General features: G+C 40.9%; 1 protein-coding gene across 6 annotated transcripts in view; it reads left to right on the top strand.

The window, feature by feature from the left end:
- The window catches only part of fgfr1a (fibroblast growth factor receptor 1a), a 32,309-nt gene extending 24,219 nt beyond the window's left edge, over window positions 1-8,090 (top strand). For 4 of the 6 annotated variants that reach the window (XM_016679201.1, XM_007567146.2, XM_007567145.2 and 1 more), the window contains 10 exons: window positions 12-208; window positions 505-650; window positions 1,997-2,118; window positions 2,643-2,753; window positions 3,786-3,976; window positions 4,089-4,211; window positions 4,302-4,372; window positions 4,461-4,598; window positions 6,056-6,161; window positions 6,816-8,090. In XM_016679201.1, the coding sequence (XP_016534687.1) occupies window positions 12-208; window positions 505-650; window positions 1,997-2,118; window positions 2,643-2,753; window positions 3,786-3,976; window positions 4,089-4,211; window positions 4,302-4,372; window positions 4,461-4,598; window positions 6,056-6,161; window positions 6,816-6,992 (1,382 nt within the window). In that variant the 3' untranslated portion in view covers window positions 6,993-8,090. The remainder of the gene's footprint in view (window positions 1-11; window positions 209-504; window positions 651-1,996; window positions 2,119-2,642; window positions 2,754-3,785; window positions 3,977-4,088; window positions 4,212-4,301; window positions 4,373-4,460; window positions 4,599-6,055; window positions 6,162-6,815) is intronic. The other 2 variants (XM_007567151.2, XM_007567152.2) reach the window with 1 other exon arrangement.
- The last annotated feature ends 3,101 nt before the right edge of the window (window positions 8,091-11,191 follow it).

Below are 11,191 nucleotides of genomic sequence, written 5' to 3'. Positions count from 1 at the left end.
TGCTCATCTAGCTGTCACACCATACCCCCCGTCCAGCAACACCTACTTGGAGGTGGTGATCTACTGTGTGGGCTTCTTTCTGATCGCCATCATGATCACCATCGTGATCATCCTCAAGATTCGGGCCTCCTCAAAGAAGAGCGACTTCAACAGTCAGCTGGCAGTCCACAAGCTGGCCAAAAGCATCCCTCTGCGCAGACAGGTAACAGAAAGTAGATAGGGGGTTTGCCATATTTATACTCCTTCATCTTTCCTTCTGGTGGTGGCTCACTCTGTCTTATAAACTCAAAGCTTTTCATTATGTTTAGCTAACATTTCTAAACGCATTGACTCCTTTATATGCGTTGTAGGTCTTACATCAGGTACGTATAAGAAGACTACTGAGATTTTTTTATTTATTTTTTACAGAAATTGCACCAGGGCGTTACTACTGGCTTCATAAATGCCTCATATCTGTGTGTGTTCCACTTTGAGAGGAGTAATGTCCCCCTTCTTTCCCTTTAGGTGTCTGTGGACTCGAGCTCCTCCATCCACTCTGGAGTGATGTTGGTTCGTCCCTCCCGCCTCTCCTCCAGTGGCACTCCGATGCTGACAGGAGTGTCTGAATATGAGCTACCGCAGGATCCCCGCTGGGAGATCCCCAGAGACAAGTAGGTCTTCGTTCGGCTCTAAATTTATGGTGGCTCCTGCCTCTCGTTGGTGCTTGGCGCAGTCGTCGATTCTACCTGCTGCACACTTTCTAACTATCGCTGAATCCGTCGTCTCGCCAACTGAGCTGGAGGTCGTCGTCCGCGCTTTCATGCCGGACAACATGTACAGGATTTGTACATGTTTGAATAAGGAGATTTGCTGTCTCCAGTCAGGCTACAACTCCTCTCAGCAAACACAAGATGGAGAAAAATTTTACATTTGTTGTAACTTCTTAAGTCTTGATATACTCTCTTGCTTTCTGAGGTCATCTGGTCAGAGCCAAAGACTCTTGTTTAGACCAGAGGAAACAAGCCTAGCCTGATTCTGTTATCCTTCCTCCACTTTTGGACTTTTTCTCTTAAACAGCATCTAAAATAAATTTCTAGAAATTTGCTGTTATGGAATTGCGTCTCTCAAGATGGCAGCATGTTGGATTAGCTCTTTGTTCTTATTTTTGAGACATTGCATGTTTGGAAAAATATTCCCTGCGTAGCTGGAATGCTTTTTGCTCTTAGTTTATTTTTTTTTCTTAGTTTCTGACAGTTATGATATGTAGCTGTGGCAACAAGGTATTTATTTTCCAACTGGGAGCAGCTGATTAGCATTTCAAAAGCTCAAATAATACCTGAACCACGACCCAAAATCCCAGAGGAGTCGGAAAAGAGACTTTGTTACAGAGCAAAGTAACAACCCAACTAACCCTAACCATCTCTTCTATCTTCTTTGTAGTAACAAAGATCATATCCACAACTTCATCTTCTTTTTGTCCTGCTTCCTAGCCAAACAGCCAGACAGGGATTTAAAGAGTCGCGGCAAGAGCAAACAAGGTGGATTAGCAGTGCTGATGGCGTCATCCAGGGAAAGCTACTGTGTAATATCATCTCTGCTGTTAGCATGTCAGCTGAAATGGAGCAACAGTGTCTTCAGTCAGAGGCTTCTACAGATTCACAGAAAGACCTACTGCTACCAGAGATGGCTGATACTTTGATTTACGACGTTTAATTTCCATTTGGGATAAATATAGTATTGTTAAATTGAATAGAATTTGTTTTTATAGGCTTTCCATTACAAACATCTTATTTGATTTACGTTGTTTTATGTGTGGTTTGCTTTAGCACCTCTTTCATGTTTATTTCTTGAGGCAATTTATTTTCAAAAGTGCTCAACTTTTTACTTTTGTAGCTTCTTTGAAGCACTTTGTGGTTTTCACCTGTAAAAGCGCTATGTAAACAATATTTACTCACTTAGCAGCTGAATGCTGTTGCTTCATTTGAAATTCCTCAACGATCCTCTCTCCTCTTCGCAGACTTGTTCTCGGGAAGCCGCTGGGTGAAGGCTGCTTCGGTCAGGTGATGATGGGGGAGGTTCTGGGTCTGGACAAGGAGAAGCCGAACCGTGTGACCAAGGTTGCGGTGAAAATGTTGAAATGTAAGCAATTTAGCTAAAGAGTTAATCTGAGCTCTCTGGTAATTTTTGTGATTTACAAAAATAAGTTGGGTAATTTACATCTTGCAGAAAGGAAAGTTTTTAGGGTGTAAAAAAATGGGCAGAAAGGGGCGATCTCCGGACTTTAGGGACATTTAAAAAAAAAAAAAAAAAAAAACTTGGATGAGAGGGATCTACAACTGGATCCCTGCCATGAAGCAAATGGGAGAGCAGAGTAAAAATTTATGAGAACCCTTGCCATCTCATATAAAATGGTGTTCATTAAACTCCACAGAGGAGTGAAGATGGAGGGAAAGTAGCATTTATTGTCTTGTGCTTTAAGTACTCCTCCCCAAGGAGCGTTCTGCAAACAACAAACAGCACTCTGTTACTAAACAGCTGCAGCGATGGTGTTTATATCTAGCAAGGTCACAACCGGGAAGCCTTTCTTTTGCCTCTTCACCAGCAGAATGAGTACTGATTAGTCTAACATGACTTCTTTTCTACCTTTTTTTCACCCTGTGCAGCTGATGCTACAGAGAAAGACCTGTCAGACCTGATTTCAGAGATGGAGATGATGAAGATCATCGGCAAGCACAAGAACATCATTAATCTGCTGGGAGCCTGTACACAGGATGGTAAGAGACGAGACGAGCAGGGAGCTGATACTGACCTGCCCCGCTCGGCGCCCACACACACGCATGCACACATGCACACGCGCGCGCGCATGGTTGCCCCCCGCCCCCAGACAAGGGTGCTGCTGTAAGCCTCTCATTGGGGAGTGTGTAGAAAAGCATGTATAAATGATTCTGACACCAGCTTCCGAGCTCGCAGCTTGATTCAACTGTGGCTGCTGTCATTTCTCTACAATTATTCGTGCCTTGGGGAAAAAAGAAAAAACCCTGAACTCCAATGACCACAAAACTGACATTGCTCACATTTCAAATTAAAAGCCTTCAGTAAATTGCGGTTTGCTAATCCATACTGATGCAATTTTATTCATGACTTTTGGCAACAGCTGGAGGTTATGTTCTACTCGCATTTAGCTCCAATATATTAAAGTAATTGATTGAACATGTTTGTGCTTCCACATTCTGCAGTCAGCACTTAGCGCTTTTTATTATTATTTTTTTTTTCAGTTGTAGTTTTGGCTGGAGTTTTAAACTTGACCGAGAATTTTCAAGTTCCTGTTGAGCAGAAAATCATCCTTTTTCAGCTGACAAAAGGCTGATTTTGTAGTCATCTTTGTGTGTCTTTGAAGGTCCAGGTCTGAGTTCATCACTGTAGCCAGATTTTGGGACTAATCCATAATTTCTTGCTGTGATTATTAAAGCTGTTGGTCACATTTTTGTAAGAAAAAGTGTAGCAGCGGTCTCTCAGCCAGCTAACGGTTATTGTTCAGCAACAGGTGGGATGTGAGAACCACTGGATTACTCTGAACTCCAAACAGCCACCCAGAAAAACTCTGGTCCCTCTGGCACGTTTTGCTGTCTCATTAAAAGGATTTCAAACAGCAGAAACGCTATGATGAAGTATTTTATTAGACTACGATAAAATAAAAAGTTTTAAACCTTGTTGTTCACCGATACCAGTAACTGGCTAACTCATATTTTTACTTTTTTATATGTATATATCAAACAAATATCATCAAGCATTGTTTCTATTTCTAGGTCCACTATATGTTATAGTTGAATATGCGTCCAAGGGCAACCTTAGGGAGTACTTACGAGCACGGCGCCCCCCAGGGATGGAGTACTGTTACAATCCAGACCAGGTTCCAGTGGAGACCATGTCCATCAAAGACCTGGTGTCCTGTGCGTACCAAGTGGCTCGAGGCATGGAGTATTTGGCCTCCAAAAAGGTAACCAGTAACAGCTTGTTTTGGACGGTGATGTTCTAACCGTCAAATCTTTCTACATCCAACATTTATCCCGTGACTTGAGCGTTAATAAGATCCGTTTTTATGCTTTTAGTGCATCCACAGAGATCTGGCAGCTCGCAATGTGTTGGTGACTGAGGACAATGTGATGAAAATCGCCGACTTCGGCCTCGCAAGAGATATCCACCACATTGATTACTATAAGAAGACCACCAATGTGAGTTTTGCCGAAGTTTTAATGTAAAAGAAAGTAATTATTTTCATTTCATTCTGAGACACCATAGCAACATCCGTGCTTTTTCTGCAGGGTCGTTTACCGGTGAAGTGGATGGCCCCCGAGGCTCTGTTTGACCGGATATACACACACCAAAGTGATGTGTGAGTATCACTTCTCTGATTCCGCCTTGTATGAATAAAACCTCTATACAGTCAGAATAAAACACGCCTCTCTGGTTTTTCTCTTCAGCTGGTCGTTTGGGGTTCTACTGTGGGAGATCTTCACCCTGGGAGGCTCTCCGTACCCTGGTGTGCCAGTGGAGGAGTTGTTCAAGCTGCTGAAGGAAGGTCACCGAATGGACAAGCCTTCGACGTGCACTCATGAGCTGTAAGGAACCAACGCTGCACTGTTCTGTTGGGTTTTACAGTTTAAACAGTGATGATCTTTCCTTTCCACACTCTCTGAAAGCAACATATCGGGACGACATAACCAGACATTTTCAGACGCTGCCTAAAGGCATCCAAAACATTATAGTTTTTCCACATTTCCAACCACAATCTTCAATACACTATATTAGGATTCTGATGAACCAAGAAAAACAAGTGGTGCATAACTTGGAGGTGGAAGCAAAAGTAATGCATGCTTCTTGACTGATGTTTTCAGGTCCTTCCACAGGTTCTCAGTGGTATTGCTGTCTGGACTTTAAGCCCAGGCTAACACATTAATATGTTTTAACAAACATCACTCCATGTTAGCTCTGGCCTGCATGTTTAGGTGAGTCTTCACCTTCGTCTTAATTCATTTGTTGCTTCCAGAATTTGGTATTTAGCTTCATTGATCTTATCTACTCTGAAGAGCTTCTTCTGTCCCTGCTGACTAAAAGACGAAAAAAATAAATAATAAAATACCCAAAGCATCGTTCTGCCACCATCATGTTTCACCATAGAGCTGGTTTGTTAAAAATTATGATTGTTCCTCCAAATGAGTCTAATTTTTAATGTAATCTGACCAGAGCACCTTTGTTTTTTCCACATGTTTGCTATGCCCCCTTGCCTGGCGTCTTAGTTATATTAGTAAACATGTTACACATGCCATTCTGTCTGGATGGTCTTCATAATGCAGTTTGTTCACTACAAACAAACCTTTGAGGTCCTGGATTTATGCTGAGATTAAGTTTACACCATTTACCAATTTAAAGGGTTGCAGCTGATTCTGTTATAGGGGATCAGCGTAAAAGGGTTAAAAAAAATTATATAAATGCATGCCTCTCTTTTAAGATCTATATTTGTCAAACCCCCAGCTGAAATACATGGAAGATTTTTGTTGTAACCTGACTAAAACTTAAAGTATTTACACCTTTCAAGTTCTGAAAGGTACCATGTATGTAGCAGTGTTTATGCTTCAAAATGACTGGTCATTCCAAAAATAAAATGTAATTATTATTATTAAAAGCTACCAACAGGCTAGTAAACAAGCGCCGACAGTATGACTCTTAGCTTAGTCTCACACCTTGTTCTCTGTCCAAGCAGTTGGCATTAATATTTATATTACCCATGTTGGTTTATAGCAGAAGAACATTCCAGGTGCTTGGCAACATTATAATGTTCCCACTTAATGTTTGTGTGATGGCCGATGAAATAAAATGCTTAGCACGGTGCGAGCTCCAGCTGGAACATACTGTGCAGTTTTGTTGTTATATCATCTACCTTCGGAAACCGAACGTCTGCTTTATGAGCTCCCCTCTGACCAGTTTAACATTCCTTCGACGTGAGATTTGATCTCGGAGAATAAAGCCGAGGTTGATGTTCGGGGAGCTTGATTGTTGGATCTTGTGATCTGTGCAGGTACATGATGATGAGGGACTGCTGGCATGCAGTGCCTTCTCAGAGACCCACATTCAAACAGCTGGTGGAGGATCTAGATCGAAGTCTGGCCATGACGTCTGACCAGGTGAGTCTGGACCTGCCCTGCAAGCACCAAATTCTAGAGACGCTGAAAAATAATTGATTTATGATTTAGTGTTGGTTAAGATTTTATTGGATTAAAATTGGTTCCATTTGATTAACAAAATTTGGTTAATGTTCTTTTAGTGTTAGTTTAACCACTAACCAACAGTGGGCGCCGCTGGTCATCCTTAAGCAGAGCCAGTTAATACACAAACAAAGATGGCGGGGCTGTACCAGAACAGGAAAGAGAAACGGCCCAATCAGAGTCTGATTGGGCTCTGATGCCTTCAGTCACACCTGCACAACTGGACCAGAACCTCTGGACCCAGATCAGCATCAGACAATACTGACCTTTTTTTTTTTTTCTTTTTATTTAATGGTAAAATTTCCACCGAAAGTCGTTACATAAACACACAGTTAATGTTTCGAATTTCAACCCGTTTTCTGCACCAAAGAGTTAAAAATGTACAATCACCTTTTCCCTGAGGCGAAGGTGTACTTGTGTATAGTTTTTAATTGACATTTGTTATTAGTGTGACTGTATACAGGTATTTACAACCAACCAAACTATAGATCAATGCAGTTATTAGTCGATAACTTGCATCCCTAGTTGGAAGAGAAGTTGCTCGATGTTTCACCGTCTTGTTGCTCCTCCCAGGTTTACCTGGAGCTCTCCGTGCCTCTGGACCAATATTCGCCCAGCTACCCGGAGACGCGGAGCTCCACCTGCTCCTCCGGTGAGGACTCTGTTTTCTCTCACGACGCCGGCGTGGAGGAGCCCTGCCTACCCAAATTCCCTCCCCACTCCAACGGGGCAGCCATTAAGAAACGTTGACACCTCGCACTCGCTCACAGACACTGACAGTTCCTCAGCTCCCTGCCTCATGGGGTTGGACTTTGCCCTCCACCCCGCACACATTCCCAGAGATGAAGCTAAAATAATAAAAGTAATAATAGTGACTTTAAATCCTCTGCAAGAGAGGAGCTCGGAGACTCTGTGTTGGACCAATGGGACTGCAGATTGCAGCTGGTGAAGGCGAATGGTGATTTCTCTCAGAAAACGGACTCAACTTTTCTCTTCACTTTGGGCATTCCACAGTTCAGTCAGGAGAATGGGATGAACTGATCAAGAGTTGGGTTTTTTTCTACTTTTTTTTTTCTTCTTCTAAAGGTCATAATTCTGCTTTTTGGACCAAATCCAGAAAAATTGCAACACCCCTCATTCACTCTCCTCTTGTAAATACAGTTAGAAAATAAAAAATATGAATATATATTTACAATGTACTCTTATTTTTATTACCATAATTGATTTATTGTCTTTTTGTACAAGAATGGTATTGTTTGGTCTGTTTTCTAATATAGTCAGGGGCAGGAGTGAGCTTATTTTAAATAATTTCTGAAGATTATGTGACCAGTTTTTGCTTCTCTTTTTTTTTTTTCTCTCTTATGATTCCGCTGAATCAAAATGGAAATCATATCAATGTCAAATAAAAATGTGTGTCATAGCTCAACCTTGCAATACAAATTAACCCGATGCTTGTGAAGAAAGATTTTTCTTTTTCTTGCTCGCAATTATGTTTATCCTCAACGGTCGCATCTGTAAATATTCCTGGTTGGTAAAAATCCAGAGCAATCTGCCTTTGTCAACACCATGCACTTCCACTGTGCCTGACTTTCATGTGACGAACTGTATTACTGTAATGTAAACGCTCCAACAGCGGGTTACATCCGCTGCCGTCGGATGAAATGGGGGCGGGGGGAGTCGCGAAACACGTGTGTCACCGTTAAAAAGGATTACATTAAATAAAATATTATTGTTAAACAAGCTGAGCTTTCAGAGTATGAACTCCACTCTATAAACTGGCATATAAATATCCACATTTTCTTTTATGTTTTGGATGTCAATTATGTTTATGGATGAGAATGTTTGCCACTTCAAACTTTTTTTATTTATTTTCGTTTTATTAATTTATTTTTACGTGAGTTGCTGTGGTCTGATTAGATATGATAATGTGCTGCTGACATCAGAAGAAATGCTGTAGAGTGCAGCGACTCGCAACTCGGCAGTAAACGTGTGATTTATAACCACGTCCGGCGGCTTGGCAAGCGCTGGTGCTTCTCTCCCAATCCATCAGCTTCTGCCAACCTTGATGCCCGACTCTGGCTGCCTGCCATTGGCTGATGCATCAGCTGGATTGCCGTCTCCATGCAACAGACGAACATCCAACCCCCCCTCACACTCTTTTTTTTTTTTTTTTTTCACTCCTTGGGTCATTGCACTTACCCTTCAGTACATTTAGTTTTGCTTCAAATACTTTCTGTGGTTTTATTTTTTTAATGACTAACACATTGAAACTACTTTAATACCAACAAGCATTAAAGGTTTTGAGGTGTGTGAATAAAGCTAGAATACCGTGTGCTCAAAACAGGTCACTACTCTTTGATATTTGATAGAAGTAGTCATCATCAAATCTGAATTGCAAACTTGAATGTATTTTTTTAGGATATTAAGTGACAGACCGACAAGCATAATTGTAAAGTGAAAAAGAAAAAAACGTGCAAATGAACAGAATCAAGTGTTTCTGTGGTGCGTCGCTGCTAGATTTGCACATTGGGAGTTTTGACTTTTTCGTTTGTTCTTTGCCAGATAATCTGAAAATAAATTCTGAAGACCTTCCATGGATTTTAAATTGGATTTAGGAGTTTGGACTTTGATTAGGCCATTCAGGCATATGAACACCATTTTTAATCTTCATCCTGCTCATCTACATGCTTTCCTTCTGTGTTTAGAGATTAGCTTGCAATGGATTGTATTTAGAGGCTGCAAGTTTTTTTTTTTTTTTAAATCAAACTTTTCACGTTTTTATTTGTAATAAATTATGAAAGTAACTTGACATTAAATCTCCCAAAAATACGCCGATGTTTGTAGATGTGACACGATCAAAATTAGGGTACGATTTCTTTTGTGCATATACATGAATTTTCATATACAGCCCCAAGATTCAAGTATAGAAATGATCTCATTGTTTATAGGATAAATATCATCTCCTGGAGACGGGCGGTAATAAAGGACAATCTGTGTGGTGTGGTTGGGGTGATGATGGAGAGTCCTGCTTAAGAATAGAAGACCTCGCTTTACAGCCTGCTAATGGTGCCGAGGTGCCATTAGGTGAAGGGTGTTATCACTTTTGACAGATGGCACAAGAAGAGTTTGGTTGTCTGAGTTTTTGTTGTCTGTTGCTCCAGTGTGGCAACAGTTAAATTTTTTAAGCCGGCTGAGAGTTTGTGATTTATGGAGTCAGTCTGAGGATCGGCTTGGCGTCTAATTGAGAAGCTCCCAATGGCAGCGTCAGGGGAGAAACACGATCTTTGTAAATGTGGAATCCAAATTCATTTGGGAATACTGGCATTCCGGCTACCCAAATATTAGCCAAACTCTTGCTGATGTATACCAGCTCATCTTGTATCACGGTTTTTCTTTCAGATGGTAAAACAGAAGTTTATATCGACATCGTTTTTAGGATTGCAACTCTTTTCACTGCCCCCCTCCACCCCACAGATGTCTTGTGTTTATGGCTAATCAGCGCAGGAATTCAAAACACACTTAACTCACAGGGACTCCAGTAAACATCCCTGTACTAAGACCATTTGATTGCTGTTCTGTTGTACATATTTGCTGCATTAGAGCCGTTTCTCAGCTTCTGGCCAGTTTTACCCGCAGAAGTTGATTGACCCTTTTGTCTTGCCTAATTAAACATCTAGCATAGTGTTTCTCAATTATTTTCTGTCATGCCCCCCTAGGGATCATAATTTTTTTCGCGCCCCCCCTGCTCAGTGCCCTTCCCTCCCCAGGATTTAAATACTATTGCGAATCTGTTCATATTTAATAATTTATCGTACAAACCACTGGCTCCAACATTGTATGACCTTATTATCAAAACTGCTGTTTTATTATTGTAAGGCTCAAAATATTTTCCAAAATCAGTTTATGAGGGAATCACTAACATTTAATCAAGACTCAGTTTAAAAAAGTGCAAATTATTCACTGGGATTTGCATTTTTAGACTTAATGTACATTGATTACTTGTCAGCTTCTTCCGTTTAGTTTCCACAAGGTAGGCTATATAGTTCTTAAGATTTATTGTGGAAAAATTTGCAGCAATATTGCTAATAGTTCAGCTTGTCAAATGAGAAGAGATGAAATTAACAATAAGAGATTAACAATAAAAAGAGGCTTTGTCTATTTCTTGCCCTTTTTCTGTGAGCTACAGTTACTTGATTATGATGGCGTGAGTATAAGTGCCAAACTCTGAGTTTTTGATTTGTGTTTTAAATACGAGTAAAGTTGGATGAGAATAAAGACTAATTTTATGATAGCTTTTCACCATAGTGCACTAAACTGCGGAATACTGATCTTGTAAGGTACTTGTTGGTACTGGTTTAACAAATGACTACACTAAATATTTTAGCACATCAGAAGCAAATTTTCAACCCCAGGTCTTTGAAACGATTGCTTTCACAACTTTTTATTTAACGGAAAGAACCAGACTTGCTGAGCGGGTCATGTTACATATCACTCTATCGAAGCGTTTTAATTTAACGACTTTCTTCCGGCAATATTGCGTCTTTACTCTGCCAATATTTAAATTACTTTACTAATACAACTGGGTTCTCATAGTATTATGACTGTATTCTTGTATTTGAAAATAAGAATCTCTTATCCTGGCCACTGACCTCTGCTGCCGTTTTTCTTTTCACTGTCAAACTTCTCCATCTCTCCTCTAGATAGACATCCGCGCTTGTATCCTTCGCTTCGTTTTTTGGGCGCTCCGTTTACAACAGTGCTGTGGCTACTTCTACTGGCTTGAACAGGCAGGCTGTTGATTAGTTTAAACACTGCTGCCACCTAGTGACCGGAGGCTTGTTTATCAGTTAATAACATGAATAAAGACAATTATAAAGTCCTGCTTCTCACGCCCCCCCCCCGGCACTTCGCCACACCTGGGGGGGGGATGGGCGCACCCACTATTTGAG

Source organism: Poecilia formosa, unplaced genomic scaffold (genome assembly GCF_000485575.1).
Source record: "Poecilia formosa unplaced genomic scaffold, Poecilia_formosa-5.1.2 Scaffold204, whole genome shotgun sequence".
Taxonomy (NCBI): Eukaryota; Metazoa; Chordata; class Actinopteri; order Cyprinodontiformes; family Poeciliidae; genus Poecilia; species Poecilia formosa.
This window is presented reverse-complemented; position numbering and strand designations above follow the sequence as displayed.